This window comes from Macaca thibetana, chromosome 16 (assembly GCF_024542745.1).
Source record: "Macaca thibetana thibetana isolate TM-01 chromosome 16, ASM2454274v1, whole genome shotgun sequence".
Taxonomy (NCBI): Eukaryota; Metazoa; Chordata; class Mammalia; order Primates; family Cercopithecidae; genus Macaca; species Macaca thibetana.
The window spans coordinates 9,668,246-9,693,693 of record NC_065593.1 but is presented as its reverse complement, the minus strand read 5'-3'; the positions used below and the strand labels follow the sequence as shown (position 1 = coordinate 9,693,693).

General features: G+C 43.4%; 1 protein-coding gene across 2 annotated transcripts in view; it reads left to right on the top strand.

The window, feature by feature from the left end:
- DNAH9 (dynein axonemal heavy chain 9) overlaps positions 1 to 25,448 on the top strand; it is a 378,056-nt gene that overhangs the window by 82,245 nt on the left and 270,363 nt on the right. For both annotated transcript variants that reach the window (XM_050764993.1, XM_050764994.1), the window contains 7 exons: positions 8,669 to 9,539; positions 12,939 to 13,069; positions 13,398 to 13,524; positions 19,324 to 19,476; positions 20,998 to 21,123; positions 24,049 to 24,288; positions 24,883 to 25,043. In XM_050764993.1, the coding sequence (XP_050620950.1) occupies positions 8,669 to 9,539; positions 12,939 to 13,069; positions 13,398 to 13,524; positions 19,324 to 19,476; positions 20,998 to 21,123; positions 24,049 to 24,288; positions 24,883 to 25,043 (1,809 nt within the window). The remainder of the gene's footprint in view (positions 1 to 8,668; positions 9,540 to 12,938; positions 13,070 to 13,397; positions 13,525 to 19,323; positions 19,477 to 20,997; positions 21,124 to 24,048; positions 24,289 to 24,882; positions 25,044 to 25,448) is intronic.

Below are 25,448 nucleotides of genomic sequence, written 5' to 3'. Positions count from 1 at the left end.
AGGGGGTTTCTCTCCGCTTGGTTCAGACACCTCCCTGCTTGTTATGACAGGTCTTTACATAAACAAAGCAACCCTAGGATGGGTAACACCATTCACCCGTGCCCACACTGCACACACTTGGGCTCCTTTCTCAGGGGTTTCCTCCCGTGGTGAAGTGGTCTGCTTCTGGTCCACTTCTCAGCATCAAGGGCTCCAACCAGGAGGCCAAGCTGGCACTGAATGGTCCTACATCTGCTGATGCACCAGCTAGATTGGGTACCCTTTGCCCCAACGCTTCAGCTCTGTGATTTGTTTCCTGCTTCCTTGAGCTTCATTTCTTGCTGGATCTCCTCTGTAGTGTTGGGTAGACAGACTTTGACATCTCCAAACTGGAAAATTCTTGATGCTCACAGTGAGGAATGTTTTCATTTTCAAAGGTTACTTGCCCACAGAAATATTAAAGCAACAAACCAAACAAAAAAAAATTACAACTTCATTGGAACAAAGTCCAATAAAAATTAAGTGCATAGATGCTAGATTCGGGTGGCCTGGGATCTAATTTCAGGTCTTCTACTTACTTCTTATGTTATGATAAAGTTACTTAATACCTTTGTGCTCCGGATTCCTCATCTATAAAATGTAGATAATAATAGTGTCCACCGTATATAGTTGTGGCTTGAATTAAAGAGATCATTCTTGAAAGTGTCTAGCATTGTGCCTGGTACTATGGTGAAAAACCATACTGGTTTGCCCAGGACTGTTCTGGTTGTTGTTTGGGAGTTTTAAAATCTCTCCAGGTGATTCTAAATGTGCAGCCCAAATGGCAGCACATTGCTTTAGAGTTATATGTTTTATATATTTATATCTTATGTCTGTTTTACACACATGTCCTTCCCTGCCTCTTAACATACTCATCTTATTCTCTGTAACTCCAAGCATAACGCTTGGGAGATAGCAGTATTTTCGAGATAGCGTCTTGCTCTGTCACCCAGGCTGGAGTGCAGCATCATGATCATAGCCTACTGCCTTGAACTCCTTGGGTTCAAGCAATCCTCTCACCTCAGCCTCCTGAGTAGCGGAAAGTACAAGCATGCTCATGTCTTAGGAAGCACCTCTGTTCTGGGCAAACTGGATGGTTGCTCACCCAACCTGTCAATCCTATTTTTATCATTCATTCTTCAAACATTTATTAAGCAGTTGCTATCTCTCAAGCATTATACCTGGGGTAACAGAGAATAAGATGAGTAGGTTAAGAGGCAGGGAAGGACAAGTGTGTAAAACAGACATAAGATATAAATATACAAAACATATGACTCTAAAGCAATGTGCTGCCTTTTGGGCTGCACATTAGAATAACCTGGAGAGATTTTAAAACGCCCAATGCCCAGTCTGCCCTGTATACCAATGAAGTTAGACTTTCTGGAGGCGAGACCTGTGAATCAGTATTTTGGAAGCTCCAGGAATTCCAATGTGCACCCAAGTTTGGAAACCACCACCCTAAAGGGAATTAATTGGTTTCCTTTCAAGCAATCATGTGGAGGAATGTAACTCCTAATATAACTCCTAAGTCTGTATCCCTTTAGAATAGTTGCCTTAGGAGCCACACCCTTGTTCCAAAGAATCATCTGTTGCTCAAAACCCTTGTAGACTCCTTTGGGGACTGTCTTTCGGAGTCTGAGGCTTATTCCTTTGACTCTTTTTTGGGCATGCAATTGAGTTTTTGAAATTGAGCACCATTTCAGAGCCAAAACTGCTGAGGGAGGTAAGTTCTCCAGCTAGGTAATACTACTTAGTGTTAACAACAACCATACCAAAGACAACAGCCATAAAAATAAAGACACTAATATTTTTGCACCAACAGTCTCTTTTTTTTTTTTTTTTTTTTTTTTTTTTTTTTTTTTTTTTTTTTTTTTTGAGACAGAGTCTCACTCTGTCTCCCAGGCTGGAGTGCAACGGCACGATCTCAGCTCACTGCAACCTCTGCCTCCCGGGTTCAAGCGATTCTCCTGCCTCAGCCTCCTGAGTATCTGGGATTACAGGCGCCCACGACCACGCCCAGCTATTTTTTGTATTTTTAGTAGAGGCGGAGTTTCACCATGTTGGTCAGGCTGGTCCCGAACTCCTGACCTCGTGATCTGCCCACCTTGGCCTCCCAAAGTGCTGGGATTACAGGCGTGAGCCACCACGCCCAGCCCAACAGTCTCTTAAAATAATTTCAAAAAAGAAAAATATTCAAAGATGTTGTGGGAAATATCTTCCCAAAGAGACTTCTAAGACTGCTGGAAAGGGAAGCAACATTGGTGTGCTTTTGTGTCTATTCGAAATTCAGTATTCCGCCTTCATGGGTATATTTTGTGTATTGATCAGCTCCTGTTTGTTTTTTCATTTTATTTTTATTTGATAGTTGTGTTCGTTTTTCTTTCTTCGCACTTGTATCTGCTGGCTGTGAGGATACTGCTACTCTAAGCTGGGTGTTCCAAATTCACATCTGCTAATTTGACATGCAGATGAATCCCTGGAAGAGGATGCTTTGAAAAGAACTGCTGGGAAACCAAACAGTTCTGCAATTTTGATGTATTTCTCTTTTTGTCAAGAAAAACATCAGAGCTAAAATGGAATCGTAGATTTATTGCTAAAGCGAATCTCAGTGGATGTCAACTTATGTGTTTTGTTTTCTTTCTTAGTTTGGTGTGTGTGAGTGTTCAAAATTTGTAGGTATTGTGTGTGGCATGTGAGTTTAAATCTGGTTTCTCCACTGTTAAGTTATTTATGAATTTCTAAGTTGCAGACCCTGGTACATTTTTCTGTGAATTCGAGTTTGAGTTTAATTCTGGTTTCTTCACTTTTAGATCATTTCTGAATTTCTAAAGTGGCAGACCCTGGTACGTTTCTCTGTGGATACAAGTTTCTGCTCCTGATTAGGTTACACAGGTTAAGCTCAGTTTTGAATGTTCTCGTCTTTGAGGAGAGAGAAAAAAAAAAAACCTGAGTGTCTTCTTAAGCCCTTGCAGTCTGACAGGTGCTGTGTGAAGTTAGGTTGCATAGGTTGAGGTTCTTCATGTCCAGGTCAAATTTCAGCTCCTCCTTTAGTTCTTAACTCTAAATTATAACACCACATTTCTAGCTGAGCTCTCACCACAGTCATTGGCTAAATCATCCTACTCAGATTCAAGGGCTTTGTGCAACTCTTAAAGCTGGTGACCAGTTCTCCCTCTTGAAAGAAAGGAATGCCCTCATGCTCTAGTGGAGTTTCAGCTTTTGATCTTCCTGACCTTGAGCACAGTCCTCCTGACCTTAAGAAATGGCACGGTAACATACAATCTTCTTACCCACATCAAGACCAAGGTAATCGAGGGATTACTGAGTCAAAATAACCTATCTCTGTGAGCTCCAGCTCAACGAAGACCATTTGTGTTTTCAGCAGGCAACCAGATTCTATGAATGGCTGGAAGGGCTTTCTTGAAGATACCTTCCATGGGGTGCTGTCCTACATGACAACTAGAGAAAACAGCTTTCCACATAGCCCAAGGCAGCAGTCATGAGGAAAGAAAGGCTTTTGTCCTTCTTGCACAGTGTCTATTGTCTTTTCTATAACTGCAGAAAAGGGCGGTATTCGTCACTAAACCTCCCAGGGACATATCAGTATCCTAAGATATGTCATTCATTCAGCTTGATCCTGTTCTTCCAGTTAATCTGACTCATTCCCATGATTTAAGCTTTCATGGAGTAGATGAGGTTGTGGTCTAAACAGTGGAATCAGCAAAAAATGGTGTAGCTGTTAGGGTTTTTGAGATGATACACCTTTCCTGACCTCAAGGACTTATAACCTCAGGGACCATTTCAAAAATGAGCAATAAGGCATGCGCACTGGGAACCAGCTTTAATCCTGCCAGGGGAGGCAGTTCACACCTCCTGAAGAACATGGTGCTTGTCATGGTGAGCCACAGCCAGTGGTAAGTAAGAGCTGTTTCAGGGGGGGAAAAAATAGTTAGAAAATGAGGATATTCTGGGCAAAGGAAATAGCACATAGGAAGATGCAGAAGGATGAAAATGTAAGAAACAGCTGGAAAACTGCATATGTGTATGACTGGGATGCAGGAAGTAGGAGAATGGAGGAGAGCCATGTTTTGACCATAATCTCAGCCACTGAGGAGTCTAAGTATGACAAAAACATAATATAAAGACTGCCTTCTCATGGCCATGGAGAACACAGTGGGGCAAGGTAGGCTCAAGACCAGGTGCTCAATGGGAGAGTGGTTCCAACAGCCCAGATGAGAAGTGGTGAGGCCTGATCCGAAGCAGTGGCAGAGATGAGGGAGAGGGAAAATGGATTGCAGAGAGATTTAGGAGAATATCTGCAGGATTGACTGAATGTGGGAGATGGGGGAGAAGGAGAGTACAAGGGGATTTTTCACCTTCTAGCTTGGACAAGTGGTGGGAAGAGCTTTTGTCCCACTGTTCACTGAGGTGGTCACAGAATTAGAAGAACTGAGCCTCGCAAAGTCCGGGTTGGACACATTAATTTTTTTTTTTTTTTTTTTTTTTTTTTTTTTTTTTGAGACAGAGTCTCGTTCTGTCACCCAGACTGGAGTGCAGTGGCGGGATCTTGGCTCTCTGCAACCTCCACCTCCCAGGTTCAAGTGATACTGATACTCCTGCCTCAGCCTCCCGAGTAGCTGGGACTACAGGTGCCCACCACCATGCCTGGCTACTTTTTTGTATTTTTTAGTAGAGACAGGGTTTCACCGTCTTAGCCAGGATGGTCTCGATTTCCTGACCTCGTGATCCACCCTCCTCGGCTTCTGAAAGTGCTGGGATTACAGGCATGAGACACATTGAGTTTTATGCTACCTGGTGGGTATCAAGGAGAGGTGTGACACCGTTCATGGTATACATAGATACGGACGGTGCTGAGGTTCACATTTACCAACAGCCAATTTCCCAGGAATCAATTTAACTCATTTATTCCTCTCTCTCCAGGCTCACATCTGGGTCAGGCCAGAATGAGTCATTTTTCCACGATCAAATGCATGAGCACCATATTTTCATTTCTTTTAATTATTGTTTTATTCATCCAAGCTTTCCAGGCATTTCTCCTTTAGAGTAAAATACATTTTGCCTTATTATTTCAACTTCAAAGACTCAACGCACCCTTTTCCCTCCTATTACTTTCTTTTTATTTTCTTTTTTCTTTTTTTTTTTTTTTTTTTTTTTTTGAGACAGAGTCTCATTCTGTCGCCCAGGCTGGAGTACAGTGGCGCCATATTGGCCCCCTGCAACCTCCGCCTCCCAGGTTCACGCCATTCTCCTGCCTCAGTCTCCCAAGTAGCTGGGACTACAGGTGCCCGCCACCAAGCCCAGCTAATTTTTTGTATTTTTAGTAGAGACGGGGTTTCACCGTGTTAACCAGGATGGTCTTGATCTCCTGACCTCATGATCCTCAAAGTGGGATGCCTCGGCCTCCCAAAGTGCTAGGATTACAGGTGTGAGCCCAGCCACTTTCTTGTTCTTATACTGTATCATTTCCCCAGGGTTTAGAGGATGGCTTCCAGTTTATTAGGCACATGAACCAGGTCTATGAATATCCTGACAATGTGCTCTAAAGTTTTGAAATCGTAAGAGGGCTGCCTGCCCTCACATCTATGGGTTCCCTTGACAACTTAGGCCAAGTTGGTTTTTATGTGTGCTTAGCTACAGAAAATGATCACCCACAAATCTAAACCATAAACAAAAATTATGCCGCAGGTTGGATGAAGTTGGGAACAGGTTTGATAAACGTTCACCTCTTATAAATACTTGAGAAACCAGCATTGATTTAAGACTGCTTGTGGGTGCCAAAGGAAGAATGGTTAGCAAGATAATTTCTAATCTTCTATATGCACCCCAAATCGCTCCTATCTTACCTAAAAAGTTATTCCTGAATGGTGTTCCACTAACAAATTAAACAGGATGTGGGCTTTTAGAATTTGCTTGAATTTTTTAACTAACGTCAAGAGGTTCAGTTCACATTCTAAGTTCACTCTAGTCAAGATGAAAAGTGGAACCCACACACACCAACAATTAGGCTTTGGAAATGAAGAATAAGCACAAGAACTCCTCACCCTTGGTGATCTTTTTTGCTGGGCCCCTTGCTGTGAGCACATTCCATTTCTTTCCTCCTAGTTCTTTCCTCCTCGTAAGGGAGAAAGCTCCTCTCTCTCTCTCTATATATATATGTAGAGAGCAGGGCCCTTTTCAACTCTGAGCACTCCAACCTTCTGTTCTGAAATACGTGGAAGTTAAATAATAGAGAAGGCATGCGAGTGATAGTCAGTCCCATCCTCTTAAGATGTAAATCTACAACCATCGCACCTGAGCCAAAAATGATTTAGATGGAACAGGCTGGATTCAAACATAACGAGCGTGGAAGTTAATCTGACACTAATTTAATGGTATGCATAACTGTTATTCTGTTGCTTGGCAATTAGGCTTAAGTGGTAAGCATTCAGGTAAATGACTTCAATTAGGATTACTTTCCATCTGTCAAGTCAAATATTTCTAAAGTCAACAGAGAAAGGGCAGTTGAAAAACAGGACTTTGTAAGTCATTTTCTTTCTTTTTCCCTCCTTTCATATTCTACCTGCCAATACGCAAACACATGCATGCACACACACAAACACACACACACAGTTGATGGGAGGAAATGGCCAATTCTCTAGTCACTCATTTCCTTGCAATCTTCCCTTTGATGGTGAACCCCATGATGCCCTGTTTTGATTTTAGCAGAACATACCATTGTCCCTTAAGCCGTGGTGTGTCTAGTATGTAGCCCTCCAAGCACACAGAAGCAAGAATACCTGAGCTTGAGGATGAGAGTGAGTAGAAAGTGGGGTTAGAGGAGAAAAATGAGAGGATCCTTGAACACTAGGGCTATGAGTGCCCCTGACCATAAAAAAGCCATCCGCAGCCGGGCGGGGTGGCTCATGCCTGTGGTCCTGGCACTTTGGGAGGCTGAGGCAGGTGGATCATGAGGTCAGGAGATGGAGACCATCCTGTCCAACATGGTGAAATCCCGTCTCTACTAAAATACAAAAAATTAGCCGGTCGTGGTGGTGCGTGCCTGTAGTCCTAGCTACTCAGGAGACTGAGGCAGGGAAATCACTTGAACCTGGGAGGCAGAGATTGTAGTAAGCCAAGATCGCACCACTGCACTCCAGCCTGGTGACAGAGCGAGACTCTGTCTCAAAAAAAAAAAAAAAAAAAAAAAAAAAAAAGCCATCTGCCTACATGGGTTCCTTTGCATGTAGGGTCTTATGTTGGGGAAAACACTATGCAGGAACGCATGCTTTGTGGGGTGGCAGCATAAAGTCTGTCCACACTTACAAGGATTAGAAGCAGTTTCGGGTGCATGCATGCCATAAACACTGGAGAGAAGAGGATGAGGAAATGTGAAAGGAAAAGCTAGAAGTAGTGCTCATAGGTGTCGAGTGCAGACCCAGAGGCTGCCCCAGGATGCAGAAGAGAGTGGGCCAGGGAAGGGTAAAGACAGAAAAGTTAGATCAGGGACCGCTTGGAGGAGAGCTCACGAAGATGAGAAGCCAGACTCGAGGCACACAGTGAAGGAAAGTGACCACGATTATCTGTCACGGGCTTTGCAGCCAGTCTTCGTGGCCGCTCACAATGGTTTTCCAGTGTGGAGTGCTGTTGCCTGAAGCTGACGCAGGCACCAGTGTGAGCTTCACCTTGAATGATGACACGACCCTGACAAATGGAAATCACCTGTGGAGTGTGCCTGGGTCCCACTCCCAGTGATTCTGATTTAGTTGGTCCATAGAGCAGTCTGGACATGGGGATCTTTCAAAGCTTTCAGAAGATCCTGACATGCAGCTAAGGCTGATAGCCACTGCCCCAGAGTGATCAATGGAGGGAGGGTCAAGGTCGGGCTCCTGAGTCCCAGCTCTCCCACTTAAAGATTGCCTACCAAGCTGGGCTTGGTGGCTTGCGCCTGTAATCCCAGCACTTTGGGAGGCCAAGGCAGGTGGATCACAAGGTCAGAAGTTCAAGACCAGCCTGGCCGACATGGTGAAACCCCGTCTCTACTAAAAATACAAAAATTAGCCGGGCATGGTGGTGGGTGCCTGTAATCCCAGCTGTTTGGGAGACTGAGGCAGATAATTGCTTGAACCCGGGAGGCAGAGGTTGCAGTGAGCCAAGATCACACCATTGTACTCTAGCCTGGGCGACAGAGTGAGACTCTGTCTCAAAAGAAAAAAAACAAAATCACCTACCACTAAGTTCCCAGCAGGGCCCTTGGCTTTCCAACTTCTGCTGTAATATGACAGTGCTCTTTTGTGTCAAGTGGTCTTCAGAACCAACAGCTAGATGAAGGGCAGAGTCTAAAGGGGCTTGGATAAGGGGGTGTTCCCTTCTAGACCTGGGTGGAGAACATCCAAGCATAATGTTCTTGAATTGCCCTTCCTCCAATGCCCACTCCACCGCAGTCCATCCTGAATGTCTTTTTTATCCCAAAAGAAAACCCTGGGAAGAAAAGACATTATTTGCTTTGGTGAAAATGATGTTTTTGGTGAAAGCCACTGCTCTTTCCTAAAACACCAAGCATTTAAATATTTCAGCTGGTTGCTACCTTAGAGATGCTAGGAGATGGGCCCCTGCATGCCGTACTTACAAAGGAACACACTGTGTTTTCTAGGTTTGATAGCATCCACCCTCATCAAATGCTGGATGCCAAGCACATCGAGATCCAGCAGATGGAATCCACTATGGCCTCCATTTCTGAGTCCGCCAGCTTATTCGAAGTCAATGTTCCTGACTATAAGCAGCTGAGGGAGTGCAGGAAGGAGGTCTGCCAACTGAAAGAGCTCTGGGACACCATTGGAATGGTGACCTCCAGTATCCATGCCTGGGAGACCACACCCTGGAGGGATATCAAGGTGGAAGCCATGGAGTTGGAGTGCAAACAGTTTGTCCGGCATATCCGAAACCTGGACAAGGAGGTCAGGTCCTGGGATGCATTCACAGGCCTGGAAAGCACTGTGTGGAACATGCTGAGCTCCCTGAGGGCGGTAGCTGAGCTGCAGAATCCAGCCATCCGGGAGCGGCACTGGAGGCAGCTGATGCAGGCCACTGGTGTGAGCTTCGCTATGGACCAGGACACCACCCTAGCGCACCTGCTGCAGCTCCAGCTGCACCACTATGAGGACGAGGTCCGGGGCATTGTGGACAAAGCTGCAAAAGAGATGGGTATGGAGAAAACCTTAAAGGAGCTGCAGACCACCTGGGCTGGCATGGAATTCCAGTATGAGGCCCACCCCCAGACCAATGTCCCCCTCCTGCGCTCGGATGAGGACCTCATAGAGGTTCTGGAGGATAATCAAGTTCAACTTCAGAACCTGGCGATGTCCAAGTATGTTGCTTTCTTCCTGGAGGAGGTGTCGGGCTGGCAGAAGAAGCTGTCCACAGCGGATGCTGTCATCTCTATCTGGTTTGAAGTGCAGCGAACCTGGACTCACCTGGAAAGCATATTCATTGGATCTGAAGATATTCGGGCACAGCTACCCCAGGTACCTGCTAAGGAAATCTAGAATCTCTCCATTCTCTGATCCAGGGTGAAGGGAAGGTCTCCCAGTTTCTGCATTGTCTAGGCTCTTTCCTCTTCTGCCTCCTTGCTTTGACTTTACTTAAAGACACTTCCCACAGATGCTCACCTTACCTGCCACCAAAAGTTAGGCAGAGGAAAAGAGGGACAGCGAAATGCACACCAATCAGTTTGTCCTTAGATGGGTAGGAAAAATAAAGGAGAATCTCATTCAGAAAAAAACAAAAATAAAAATGTGTATATAAGAAAGATTTAAAAAAAATACTGGCTGCTGCAGTTTGGGATGAGATCCTCACGGGTTACTTTTTGGATCATTAAAATTCAAGTGTCCACTGAAAGTGAGTCTCGTTTCCAGGCAAATTCAAGTTCCTTCTCAGCAGCACGCCATTCTATCAACCACTGGCCTGTGTCAGCACTCCAACTACCAGCTGTCAGCTAAACTCCAAACAATGGATATCCCTAAAATACGTGTTCTTCTCATTATTACCTTCCCTGTGTTTGATTGCCCCTTCTAATTAGTCCTAATTAATGTGCCATTAATTTACCTCTCTCTCAATGGACTCTGATTCATTTTTAATTTTTTTCTTCGGGCTTCCTCTGTATTCTTTCAGTATGGCAAGTTCTTTGCTTACAAATTAGCTTGATTCCAAAATGTCACGCACTGTCCAGGCTTTGGTTAGAAATTAAGGCACGTTCTGCCCACGGTTTTGCTGCTCATCCCAAAAAGCATATTTAGTGTAATATTGTAGATTAAAGGTTGTATATTTGCAGTGAAAAACAATAGAAAACAATTCTGTATGGCAGTTGTCATTAAGTAAAATTGAATAAGCCAGATTTTATTTATCTCAAACGCCAGCGATTGAAACAGGCCAGGCTTAATTAGAAGGGGGCAGGGACAGAGGCGGAGATTCTTGCAGAAACTTTAAGGGACATGATTGAGAACTTTTAATTAAAAATACTGAAGAATTAGTATCATTAACCTGTATACAGTGCCACAGGTTTATGTACAAAATATGTAAACACATTTACTTTCTCTGTAATAACAATGAAACAGAAACAGTTTCAAAACAATAAAATCAGCCAGGCTCTAATACCCTAACTGATAACTATTTTCATTCATTATGAATTTTTCCCAACTCTTGTTCATGTACATACATATTTTTACATAATTGCTCTCAGTGTAATTATAATTTTCTATTTAATTTTTTCCATTTGAACGTTTATGCCAGATATTTCGGATACTTCTACAACCTTGATACTGTTTTATTTTTAATTAGAGCAAAACATCTCATTGAGGAATCATATTTTACTTTACCCTCTTGTGTTTTGTTTGTTTGTTTGTTTTGAGACAGCACCTTGCTCTGTCGCCTAGGCTGGAGTGTAGTGGCGTGATCACAGCTCACTGCAACCTCCGCCTCCATTCAAGTGATCCTCCTACCTCAGCCTCCTGAGTAGCTAGGATTACAGGCGAGTGCCACCACGTCAAGCTAATTTTTGTATTTTTAGTAGAGACGAGGTTTCACCATGTTGGCCAGGTTGGTCTCGAACTCCTGACCTCATGATCCGCCCGCCTCAGCCTCCCAAAGTGCTGGAATTATAGGCTTGAGCCACCACATCTGGCCTACCCTCTTGTTTTTAAGGGCAGGATCACAGAGAGAAGGAATGGCAGGCCTGGACTTGAGTCCTCATTCTCTCACTTGGGCAGGGTACTTAACCTCTCAATGCCTTGGTTTCCTTGTGTGTAAAGTGGGACTAATACTAGTATCTATTCCAGAGTCTTCATTAAAACAATGCACATAGCACATACCATTATGATTTGTTGTTATGTAACAATAATACTACAAGCTCTACCACCTCACCAGGTGCCGTGTGTTTGGCTGAAGCACGTGGCATATATTAGTCTGTCCATCATTTCAATGATACTGTGATTGTGTACGTCTGGGAAAAATGATAACAACTGATTAATTTTGACATCAAAGGAGTATATTTGCTGAGGGAAAATTCATTTTGGTTATATACTTTTGCATGGGTCCAGAAAGAACGTTCCAGAAAGATCCACTATCTACTTAGGAATCAAGTGTTGTATGCCTGGGGATTAGGGGTGGTCTCTGAGACCTTTTCAGAGAGTCCTCAAGGTCAAAATTATCTTAATAATCATATTAAGATGTTATCTGCCTTTTTTCTTGCTCTCATTCTTCCATGAGTGTACAGTGGGGTTCTCCAGAGTTCAGATGACATGTGGTATCATAATAAATTGATACAGAAGCAGTTTTCTGTTAAATCGGATATTGCAGAGATTTGATGAAGGTGAAATCATGACCCGTTTTCAACTGTTATTTATTTTGTTTTGGAAAACATATTTAAGTATTTTATTTATGCTAACATAATGGGTTTATTATTGTTACTTTTTTTTTTTTTGAGATGGAGTCTTGCTCTGTCACCCAGGCATGATCTTGGCTCACTACAACCTCTGCCTCCTGGGTTCAAGCAATTCTCCTGCCTCAGCCTCCTGAGTAGCTGAGATTACAGGTGCATGCCACCATGACTGGCTTTTTTTTTTTTTTTTTTTTTTTTTTGTATTTTTAGTAGAGAGGAGGTTTCACCATGTTGGTCAGGCTGGTCTCAAACTCCTGACCTTGTGATCCCCCCACCTCGGCCTCCCAAAGTTCTGGGATTACAGGTGTGAGCCACCACGCCCGGCTTATTATTGTTACTTTTTAAATGCTTTTTTGTTTTGTTTTGTTTTGTTTGAGACAAAGTCTCCCTCTGTTGCCCAGGCTGGAGTGCAGTGGCACCATCTCGGCTCTCTGCAACCGCAAACTCCATCCTCTGGGTTCAAGCAATTGTCATGCCTCAGCCTCCCGAGTAGTAGCTGAGATTATAGGCATGCACCATCAAGCCCAGCTAATTTTTGTATTTTTAGTTGAGACAGGGTTTCACCATGTTGGTCAGGCTGGTCTCAAACTCCTGGCCTCAAACCATCCCCCTGCGTCAGCCTCCGAAAGTGCTGGGATTACAGGTGTGAGCCACTGTGCCTGGCCTAAATGCATTAATGAATATTTTTAGAAATTTCTTTTAAAAAAACCTTTAGCCTCTGGTACAGAAAATATTGAAAGATATGATAGATAGGACCTACATAAACAAAAGCTCTTTGGACTCCTAAATAATTTTTGAAAATGTAAATGGATTCTAAGCTGAAAATGTTTGAGAACTGCAGCTTAAACTGAGGGTGTTTCCTCCCTTGAGTCTCTTCTCTATATTTGACAACCCAGGAACAAGTTTCTGCTTCTAACTGGCTCCATGGAGGGAGCTTCTAGGAACTGAGCGGAGTGGTGGCTAATTGCTTCCACATTTTTATTTGCAGGATTCTAAAAGGTTTGAAAGCATCGACATTGACTTTAAAGAGCTAGCTTATGATGGCCAGAAAACTCCAAATGTGGTGGAAGCCACCAACAAACCAGGCCTGTATGAAAAGCTGGAGGATATTCAGGGCAGGTGAGGGTCCACCCGTTACCCCTTTACTCTAATAAGAAGGCATCATTTCATTTTCCCCATCGTCTCTGAGACCAGTGGGTGGGAGTGAGTATGTGTGCCTTGCATGTCTCTCACTTTGCCTGTGTGTTTGGGTAACACAGGGCATTATTAGAGGTGTTGACGCCAATGTAGACACATCCGTGTATATCTTTGCAAATATCTCTAAGTGTTTCTTGTGCTAATTTTTGCATATATTCCATCTATTGCATATATGTACATTTAGGTAATATATGTGTATCCATGGGTCTAGGCATTCTTAATTGGGAAATTCTATGTTCTGTGCCCTCAGATTGTGCCTGTGTGAGAAGGCCCTGGCAGAGTACCTCGACACCAAGAGGCTTGCCTTCCCTCGGTTTTACTTTCTCTCCTCCTCTGATCTGTTAGACATCCTTTCCAACGGCACGGCTCCACAACAGGTAAGCTGGAGGAGCATCTGCAGAAAGGTCTAGGAGGACTGAGGAGTGCCCAGCAGGAGGCAGTTTCCGGCTCCCCATCATCATCATGCCTCTTCTCTCTGGCAGGTTGTGTACTTCAGATCTGTGTTGCCCCCAGCATCATCATATACCTCGGAGCTTCCTTCTCTTCCTCCCTCCCTCCTTCCCTCCCTCCCTCCCTCCCTCCCTCCCTCCCTCCCTCCCTCCCTCCCTCCCTCCCTCCCTCCCTCCTTCCTTCCTTCCTTCCTTCCTTCCTTCCTTCCTTCCTTCCTTCCTGGCAAATTCAAGTTCCTTCTCAGCAGCACGCCATTCTATAAGCCACTGGCCTCTGCCAGCACTCCAACTACCAGCTGTCAGCTAAACTCCAAACAATGGATATCCCTAAAATATGTGTTCTTCTCATTATTACCTTCCCTGTGTTTGATTGCCCTTTCTAATTAGTCCTAATTAATGTGCCATTAACTTACCTCTCTCTCTCTCTTTCCTTCCTTCCTTCCTTCCTCCCTCCCTTCCTTCCTTCCTTCCTCCCTTCCTCCCTTCCTTCCTTCCTTCCCTTCCTTTCCTTCCTTCCTTCCCTTCCCTCCCTCCCTCCCCCTCTTCTTTCTTTCCTTTCTCTCTTTCTTTCCTTTCTCTTTCTTTCTTTCTTTCTTTCTTTCTTTCTTTCTTTCTTTCTTTCTTTCTTTCTTTCTTTTTTTTCTTTCTTTCTTTCTTTCTTTCTCTTTCTTTCTTTCTTTCTTTCTTTCTTTCTCTCTCTCTCTCTCTTTTTTTTTTTTTTTCTGATTTTTTTTTTTTTTTTTTGATGGAGTCTTGCTTTATTGACCAGGCTGGAGTCAGTAGCGATCTCGGCTCACTGCAATCTCCACCTCCTGGGTTCAAGCAATTCCCCTGCCTCAGCCTCCCAAGTAGCTGGTACTACAGGCGTCTGCCACCACGCCAGCTGATTTTTTTGTCTTTTAGTAGAGACGGGGTTTCACCATGTTGGCCAGGATGGTCTTGATCTCCTGACCTCGTGATCCACCCGCCTCAGCCTCCCAAAGTGCTGGGATTACAGCTGTGAGCCTCTGTGCCTGGCCACCTCGGAGCTTTCTTAATCCCCATCAGTATTGCTGCTCAGCATGCCCTCTGGCCCATCAGAGGCTAATCCCTAACAAAGAACTGAGAAACTTTGAGTATGGCAAAGGTGGACGTGGTTAAGGCTTGGCAGAGAATGCCTTCAATCTGGTTCTGAAGAGTGATCTAGGAAATACTGGCCAAATTCAATAGCTAAAATTTCTATAGGGAGGTAAGATTGGAAGTTATGTTAACTGAATATGGAGGTAAGGCTTATTGGCAAAAGCATATATGAGAAGCCCAAAATTTGGGGTTCTGGCTTCTGGTTCTAGACAGTTACTACCATAGAGTCTTGGACATGTGACTTCTTAGCAACAAACTTTCCTCGTCTGCTGTGTTCGAAGGTTTTGTGAGTATTAAAGTAACTAATTGAAGCAGTGTTGGTAATTTGGAGCTACAGACATTGGTTCTGAAATTTGGGAGTGCACCAGAATCCCTTGGAAGGCTTGTCAAAGTACAGATTCCTTGGTCCCACTCCCACTGTTTCTGATTCACTACGTCTGGGTGGAGCTGGAGAATTTGCATTTCTAAGAATTTTCCCAGTATGCTGCTTGTCTAGGGACTACACTGTGAGAACTTCTGCTCTCAACATTGTCTGGGTCTCAAAATGCTTGGATTAGTTCTTTCTCCTGATGTGATTTTGTTATTCATTTAAAGTATAGTTGGGCTCATTTGCTTCTTTTTGCTTTCAGTGTTAGGGTTTTTCCCATACTTGTTTATTTGATTGTTTGAATATGTATGACGCTGATAGGATTCCAAAAGTCAAACGATGCAAAAAGATATGTATATATTCAGATATATAATTTTCCCTCCTCTATTCCTTTCATGCCATCACCGCCTCTGCTCCACCCCCATAGGTAACCAATTTCATTAATTTCTGGGTTATCTTTCCTATGTCTGTCTTTACAAAAATAAGCAAATGCATATTTACATTTATGCATGTACATTTTCTAATTTCCCGTTCTTTCATACACAAAAGGTAGCATGCTACGCCTACCTGTTGGCACTTTGCTTTTCTCTACTTAGCTATATAGCTTGGAAATCACTCCATATCAAGTCAAAGATATCTCCCTCATTTTGTAATATTTGCATCATACTCCGTGGATATACCATAGTTTGGCCATAAGTTATTTATAACATTTTGTAATTATGAATAATGTGGCATTGAATAACCTTGGACTTTGTATTGTTGGCGTATGTCTTCCAGGTAAACTCCTAATAGTGAGATTGCTGGTTCAAAGGGTAGATACAGATGTAGTCTTGTTAGATATTGCTAAGTTTCCCCCCTTTTGCTTCACCACAAACAACAGACGAGAGCTTCTCAAACAGAGCCAAAGGATGGAACCACGCATAAGTTTTTTTGTCTTTGACCTACCCTTTCTAACAGTGAAATTAGGTTTTGATTTGTTTATAAGAAGCAAGTACTAAAGAGAGATTATCCCTGATAGTTATAGCACTTCTTTTTTTCCTATAGATGGAAATATTTCCAAAGTAGCCCAGGTGTGGTGGTGTTAAAATATTTATTGTTAATGCATTAGTGTTCTGTATTATAACTGTATTTCTATTCATTCTATGTATAGAAGGGGTCAGATCACTGCCAGATTTTTTTATACCTCACTCTTTTTAAAAATTAATTAATTTTTTTTTTTTTTTTTTTTGGAGGTGGGATCTTGCTCTGTTACCCAGACTGGAGTGCAGTGGCATGATCATAGCTCACTGCAACTTCAAACTCTTGGGCTTAAGTGATCCTTTCACCTCAGTCTCCAGAGTAGCTGGGACTACAGGCGTGAGCCACCTCACCCAGCTAATTTTTTAAAATTCTTTGTAGAAACGGGGTCTTGCTTTGTTGCCTGGGCTGATTTTGAACTCCTGGCTTCAAGCAATCCTCCTGCCTCGGCCTGCCACAGTGTTGGGATTACAGGCATGAGCTAGCAGAATAGGCCTCATTCTTACTTACGTTGATTCATTTCTTATTTGATTTGAGTACATTTTTGAGTAGTCCGCATACCCTAAGAGGTGAAGCATGGTGGAATACATCCTAATACCTTCTATATCTGTGACTCTGTCATTTCACATGTGAGCAAGTGAATGGTTAGGGTTAGAATTCGTGAGTCACAGTGACTACCTCTCAATCCATGCAGATATCACTCTGCTGTTTGTTGTTACAAAGAAGTCATCTGAGGCCTGCCTGCTTTACAGAAAATTTCTAGATAGCCTAATTTCTATCTAGGTCCCTATACAGAATAAAATTTAAATTAATTTATCAAAATTTGTATGCTTATACACTTGCTTTATTTTGTTCATTTATCCCTAAAACATGATAAGGTTTTGTCCTATCTGAAAACTAGAGCTTTTATGATCTGGAAAAAGTTTTCTTCTAGCATGTGTTTAAATATTATATCTATTCTATTTATCTGTATATTTTTTCATTCAGGTTTATCATACTTCCATAAGCTGAGATTCCACTTTATACACGCTATATACATTACCTTCTCTTTAATCGTATTTTTATCTCTTAGTCCTCTTCCTTGGCATTTATCAGTAAATTTCTCAATCTCTTCCAACATATTTAATTTTTTGTGTCAATTCAGCACTTTAGTGTTGTTAATACTGCTATAAATGTACTCTGCCATTGTTAGTCTCTTTACTTTATTTCTCTACCTCTGCCAAGTCATCTTTCACCACATATTTTATAGACTTCATGTTTCTTTAATTTAATTGAAGGTAAAACAAGGTGATGGTTTCCAAATTGATTTGTTTCCATTATTAAAGGTTTAAAAAATTTTATATATAATTTTATGTAAAGTTATATATAATTATATATAAAGGTTAAAAATTTATATATATATATTTTATATATATAAAATTTATATTTTATATAAAAAAATAATTTATGTATTTTATATATTTTTATATATATAATTTATATATATTTATATATTTTGTATATAAAATTTGTATATATGTATATTTTTATATATAAAATTGTATATATAAAAAGGTTAAAAATTTATATATATATTTTTATACACAAAAATCTTATATATAAATTATATAGATAAAAATTATATATAAAAAATTTTATATATAATTTATATATATAATTTTATACATATAAAAATTTTGTTACTTTATAACATATAGTATATATACCTATATAAAATTTAGATATTATATAATATATAATTATATATTAATAATATATTGATACATATTATCTTAATATATTATATTATATTATTAATATAATAGCAATATATTATATAATATATCTATATTATTAATAATTATATATTAATATATTATACATACTAATTATAGATATAAAATAACATATATACATTGTACATTTTTTATACATATGCTCTTATTTGCCCTCTTGAGTCCTGTTTTCTCCTTTTAAATTTTGGGATATTTTCATAGGTCCTATATTGTTGTTGTTTTTAATTTGCTATTTTTTTTTCAATAAAGAAAGGTCTGTCTTGGTATTTGTCCCAAATCAGTGTGGGTGGTGTCTCCATGGGTACCTTCACAGTTTACCTAAATACTCTTAGATTTGTCCTCTCTCATCTCATAAGCTGGAGAGCTGGTTGTTCTAAATTTAGCATTAAAAGTCAGGATACCAGCAACTGGAGGGTTCTTTGTAATTATTCAAGAAGCTCTACCAGGGGGCAGGTTCTGTTTATTCTTTTTCCTTCAGTCTGCTATTTTCTTCACCTCAGGACCACAACATAGCTCTATCTAGCATCCCTCCTAGCACTACTGCCCCAGGCAATCACTATAGAGGACCTCTACACCTGAGATACCATGCCTGGGAGCAGCCCGACACAGCCAGACTTTATGCTTGCCATGAGCATGCCTGCCCTGCTTGGAAACCTTCTGATGTGTGTTTGTTGAACTGAAGAGGTTTCAAGAATGGGGTGGCTATGGCTGGGCATAGTGGCTCACTCCTGTAATCCCAACACTTTGGGAGGCCAAGGCGGGCAGATCAGGAGTTCGAGACCAGCCTGACTAACGTGGTGAAACCTCATCCCTACTAAAACTACAACAATTAGCTGGGCGTGGTGGCACTCGCCTGTAATCTCAGCTACTCAGGAGGCTGAGGCAGGAGAATCGCTTGAACTTGGGAGGTGGAGGTTTCAGTGAGCCGAGATTGCACCGCTGTACTCCAGCCTGGGTGACAGAGCAAGACTCCATCTCAAGAAAAAAGAATAGGGTGGCTTCTTCCACAGGCCACTGTCGCCACCACTGTTGACTCTCCAGAATCAATGCGTGTTAGCATTTTTCTACCAGATGGTCCTCTGCTCATTTCCTGTACCATGACAGTGTTTTCTTAGGAAAAAGGTTTACAACTTCCCCATCGTGTTTTTCTCCGATCTAGTCCTATCTCTAGTAGACCAAGCAGAATTTAGTCAAACCATTGTGGCTTAGTTGGTTTGTAGCTGGTGCACCACTCTCATTAGTTTTATTCAGTCTTTCTTTGGCCACTTCTACAGATTCATTTTATTCCTGTCCTCACATCAGCGTTGTTCCCACAAACTTCCTTCTAAATGCTTGGTATCCACCACTCTGTCTTTCACAATGATTGTCACATGGCAGGCCTCTAAACAATTGTAATAAGCGACTTCCCAAACACGTTCTATGATCCTTTGGCCTGGTTTCCCTTTATAGGTTCAACGTCACCTTTCCAAACTCTTTGACAACATGGCCAAGATGCGATTCCAGCTAGATGCCAGTGGGAAACCAACCAAGACAAGCCTTGGCATGTACAGCAAAGAAGAAGAGTATGTGGCTTTCAGTGAGCCCTGTGACTGCAGCGGGCAGGTAACACGATAGCCCTTTTCCCTCCTTCTGCTTTTCTCTCTCAAATACCTTCATTCAAATATGATCAGCATCAACTCTAGGAGGGCCTTTCTGGCCTTGGTCCAGAGCTGCTGTCGGTGCCCTCCAAGAGCCAGCTTCTTTGACTTGAACTGACGTTGGAGCAGCAGCTGGTGCCCTACTTTCCTCTTTCGGGGAAGGACACATGTCAACATTCATATCTTTTCCTTAACCAAAGACCTGTGCAGAGGGAAATGAAATGCACATAAACAACTACCCAAGTCAATGAAAAAAGGATTTTAAAATGATTAGCAGCACCAGGAGACATCAACATGGCAACCCCTAGAGCATCCTGCGGGGGAATCTGGGACACTGACACCCTCCCTGGGAGAAAAATGTCCTTTATTGAAACCAACTGCTTTCCTGAGATGTCCCCTCTCTGCACAAATGTGCCTCAGTGTCACTTCCTCCCACAGCCTTCCCCTTGGAGAACCAACTACCACCCTGCTCCAGAAACTGCTTCCTCCAAATCTCCGTGTCCAATACAAGGGACACAAGCCATGGGACCATTTTCCCCTTAAGTATCCTTCCCATCCATTAGCACCACTGCTAAAGTATAAGCTTCTGAAATAATCCAGCAAAGCATTGCCCCTGGGGATTCTCATCTAGTGCCAAATAACACCTGGAGTAAGGATATTTTACAGAGTTCCACCCTTATCACCTGTATCTAAGAAAGCAATTCTAGTGCCAGAAAATAATCGCTTCTCAGTTATATGAGGGTGGCCCTGGGGTTTCATTCACAATGTGTTCTTTCCGTAGACCCAGAAAGCATTTAGTTGGGGAATACAAACCTGGTTTGTACTTCATACTCAGGGGGGACAAGGTCATAAGAAGCCACTGACTTACTTACACCCAGCTCAACCCAGATTTCTGTTTCCTTGTATGAGCTCTGGGTGACAGCCTCCACCCCCTTAACCTGCTACTCTGTCCTGCATATTCCAAATGCACACATCAGCCTGCTGTTAATTATGTCTGGGTCTCACTTATCACCATCCCGGATTATGTAAACAGCACATCCCTCTGCACCTTCTGGCAGCCACTTGGGACTGTATACAATGTCTGGACTCCCCTTCCTTCACTCCCTCAGACTGAGTGGAAGAAAATATGTAGGACTAATCAAAACTTCTTCTTTTTTTGAGATAGAGTCTTGCACTGTTGCCCAGGCTGGAGTGCAGTGGCGTGATCTCGGCTCACTGCAAGCTCTGCCTCCCGGGTTCACGCCGTTCTCCTGCCTCAGCCTCCCAAGTAGCTGGGACTACAGGCACCCGCCACCACACCGGGCTAATTTTTTGTGTTTTTAGTAGAGACGGGGTTTCACCATGTTAGCCAGGCTGGTCTCAATCTCCTGATCTCATGATCCTCCCACCTCAGCCTCCCAAAGTGCTGGCATTACAGGCGTGAGCCACCACGCCCAGCCTCAAAACTTCTTAGGCACCCAGTTTCTAACCCGAGTTGTTCTTTCAGGTGGAAATATGGCTGAACCATGTCCTCGGTCACATGAAGGCCACTGTGAGGCATGAGATGACAGAAGGTGTAACTGCCTATGAAGAAAAGCCGAGGGAGCAGTGGCTCTTTGACTACCCAGCTCAGGTATTCTCCTAACGGGACCCCCATCCTCCACAGGACTGTCTTCCTCCACAGCCTCCTGCAGCCTTCAGCAGCTGGTAGACATCAGGCTGGCTGCGTGCTTCACAGCCAAGGGGGCTTGAATCCCAGACCACTGTGAGGGCTCAGCAGGTGGGAGCAGGGGGATTGACAACCATGGCCTAAGTCAACCCTGACCTTGGGAAATCAAGGGTGATCTCTTTTTGCCTTCATTGGCTATAGAAGGGAGAAAATGTCAACAGTTCAACTCTTTGAGCCAGCCTACTTTCTGTGCGCCAAGCTCTGTGCTAAGCACAGGACACACCAGCAGGGAACAAGACAATGAAACCTGTCTTGCTGGAGTTTACAGGCTCGTGTGGAACTGAATTACTGACACATATGACTGGTGGTTTGTTTGTTTGTTTGTTTGTTTTAGACGGAGTCTTGCTCTGTCGCACAGGCTGGAGTGCAGTGGCGTGATGTCAGCTCACTGCAACCTCCGCCTCCCAAGTTCAAGCACTCTCCTGCCTCAGCCTCCCAGGTAGCTGGGACTACAGGCATGCACCACCACGCCCGGCTAATTTTTTTTGTATTTTTGGTAGAGATGGGGTTTCACCATGCTGGCCAGGCTGGTCTCAAACTCCTGTCCTCAAGTAATCCACTGGCCTCGGCCTCCCAAAGTGCTGGGATTGTAGACGTGAGCCTCCGCGCCCGGCGATGGCTGGTGTTTTAATAGCGGGGGCTCAGGGTACTCTGGGAGCATACAGCTAGTTCATGAGGTCTGGGGACATGCCCTAAGCGTATGGTATGAAAGCTGAGATGTGAAGCAGGAGTTAGCAAGCTAAAAATGGGAGCAAAGAGCAACCAAGTAGGAGGAAGAGCCCTGGCTCAGAAGCCGGGGTGAGCATGCTGTGTCTGAGCCAGAGTAAGTGGAGGAGGAGCAAAGGCTGCAGGTGGATTCTGGAAGCCAGTTCCTATAGACCATGTGAGAGAGTCTGCCTTGATTCTGAGATAGATCCGAATTCTTTATAGGTTTCTCAGGAGCATAATAAGAGAGAATAACAGACCAAAAAGAAATGTTTAAAGTAACTCTGGCTACAGTATGCCGCTCCTCCTTCCCTCAGTTAACGGTATAGTAGTAGTGTTGCTCTGTTTGGGGGTTGCAGACATTTAGTAGTCATCAAAGTCATAGAGTAGATAACATTGCCCTTGGAAAGTATGTAGAATGAGAAGAGGGCAGAACAAATTCTTGAGCATCATTCAGAGCCGGAGGAGGAGGAAGGAGGAAACAGCAAAGCAGAATGAGAAATGGTCTTTTGGGAACAGAAGGAAAACCGGGAAACAGTAATCATGGAAACAAAGCAAGAAATTGTTGGTAGCAGGTAAGAGGTCGGAAATATCAAACACTTCTAAGAGATCAAGCAAAATAAAGAGGATGAAGAAGGTTCATGGATAAACTTGGTGAGGCCATTTCACGGGAGTGGTAGGGAAGAGGCCACACTGCAGGGGCTGAGGAGTGGGAAAAGGTAGAAAGTATTCACAGTGGCCGGGCGCGGTGGCTCACGCCTGTAATCCCAGCACTTTGGGAGGCCGAGGCAGGTGGATCACGGGGTCGGGAGATCGAGACCATCCTGGCTAACATGGTGAAACCCCATCTCTACTAAAAAATACAAAAAATTAGCCGAATGTGGTGGCGGGCACCTGTAGTCCCAGCTACTCGTGAGGCTGAGGCAGGAGAATGGTATGAACCCGGGAGGTGGAGCTTGCAGTGAGCCAAGATCACACCACTGCACTCCAGCCTGGGCAACAGAGTGAGACTCCGTCTCAAAAAAAAAAGAAAAGATAAAAAAGAAAGTGTTCACAGTGAACTTGGATAGCAGGGAGAAACTTAGCTGTGAAGAAAGGAGAAAGGAGTCCGCACTGCAGAGAAGAAGAGGTGTTTATTAACAGTAGGGTTGGATCATCCTCTCGATTTGTCCCAGTAAGGCTGCCAATGAGGAGGAGCTTCTTTAACAAAATCTAATGGGACATAAACTCAAAGGGAAAAAAATGGATGAACAGAAATGGTGCTGTTTACTACAACAAGATTCTCCATTGCACAAAGGGAATGGTTCCCATCAGGCTTCCTTGTTTACCTGTATCAGAATTTTGAGACAAGAGAATGTGTCGCCTCCCCCTATTGCAGTAAATGTCATCTAGCGTGGTGTCCCCCAAACCAAATGATACTGCAGATGAGCAATGTATCTAAATTCGCCACCATGAATAATCGAAGTTATGCACGTTCTATGCAAAGCTTTCCAGCAAATGGAAGAAATATGTATTTCAATTGCTTTTTCTATTTATTTATTTTTAATCTCCGAAAATGCAAATCATATCAACCACATTGAATTTCAGTATCTTTCATCTTGGCATTTAAAAATAGGCACTTTGACGTTTTAAAATATCTTTAAAATGTAGTGAAAGTATGGTAGAAGAGCAAACGTGTGCCATAGATGATCAGCAGTGACTCACTAAATTCGATTGTCAGACCACAGAGGAGCAGAGCAAAGAGTGTGTGACATTGGGATGCCTGGGCAACATATTGTTGTCTTCCCAAGCTTGGGAAAGTTGCTACTCTAGGAAGTAAAAGACTGTATCATCCACGTCACAATTTTTAGAAGCCACCGGCCTTGATCAGAGTCAATCTTGGGTTATTCTCAACCAAATGATACATTTTTCAAGAGCGGAAAGTGCTTTCCCACCTGTGCTGTAACAACTTCACACCTTCAAGGGTTTAGAGCATATGGTTCACTTAGTCAGTGCTGGTGGAAGAGAGAGGGATAGGGCTCATGTCACCCACACAATTACATCCTGAGCCCTTGCTGTGTGATGAGTGGGTTGGTTGGAAACAGCCATGGTAACAGCTTTACTAAGCAACTCTTGCTGCCACAGGTGGCCCTGACCTGTACTCAGATCTGGTGGACAACAGAAGTGGGCATGGCATTTGCCAGGCTGGAAGAAGGCTATGAGAGTGCCATGAAGGACTATTACAAGAAGCAAGTGGCTCAGCTCAAAACCCTCATCACCATGCTGATTGGCCAGCTCTCCAAGGGAGACCGGCAGAAGATTATGACCATCTGCACCATCGATGTGCATGCCCGGGATGTGGTAGCCAAGATGATTGCTCAGAAGGTGGGTCCCAAACATCCAGGGGTGCCCACTTTTGTGTCCAGCTACACTGAGAACAGCTTGCATACGACCAAAATATGGGGGCCCCAGGGTCTGTACAGCACTGACCAGACAGCTGGGAGAGAATCACAGTGGCTGCTCCTACTTTTTTTTTTTTTTTTTTTTTTTTTTTTGAGAGGGAGTTTCACTCTTGTTGCCCAGGCTGGAGTGCAATGGCTCAATCTCGGCTCACTGCAACCTCCGCCTCTTGGGTTCAAGTGATTCTCCTGCCTCAGTCTCCCAAGTAGCTAGGATTATAGGCTTGTGCCACCACGCCCAGCTAACTTTGTATTTTTAGTAGAGACGGGGCTTCTCCATGTTGGTCAGGTTGGTCTCAAACTCCTGACCTCAGGTGATCCACCTCCCTTGGTCTCCCAAAGGGCTGGGATAGAACCCTGTAATCACAGCAGCTTGTGCTTTCTATACTGTGGTGGCCATAGCATGATGCACACTTTAGCAGCAGTCAACAGCCAAGGCATCAGTCCTCTATGTGTCCTGTGGCCAAGGGATCCCCTGCTTCCTATGATTTACGCACCTACTCTACCACTCTCTCTTTAGGTAGACAATGGCCAGGCTTTCCTGTGGCTGTCTCAGCTGCGCCATCGTTGGGATGACGAGGTCCAACACTGCTTTGCCAACATCTGTGATGCCCAGTTTCTGTATTCCTATGAGTACCTGGGAAACACACCTCGCCTGGTGATCACACCTTTGACTGACAGGTGAGCACTGGTGTCAACCACTGACAGCCTTACTGCTGTCTGGTTCAGGCCAGCCAGTGGACATCTAGGGTCAAAGTCCCAGTCACTTGCTATTTGTCCATAGAGCTACAGGGAAAGGGCCTGACTCAACACAGCTGGTTTAAAGTGAAACTGAAAGGATGTAGGGCAGGGCCTTTCTTGGAACAAATCCCAGAGCAAATCAATGAGTCATGACTTTTTGAGGAATTACTAAGCGGTCATATATACCCAAGTTCTAACACCAGCCCTAACATATACCAGCTGTTTGATTATGAAAAATATTGACCTAAGTTTTGGTTTCCTCATTGTGAAATGGAAGTGGTAACTCACAAATTCCATGATTATTGTAAGGATTAAAGACAGTAATGTTGGGAGGGAGAGTAGGAG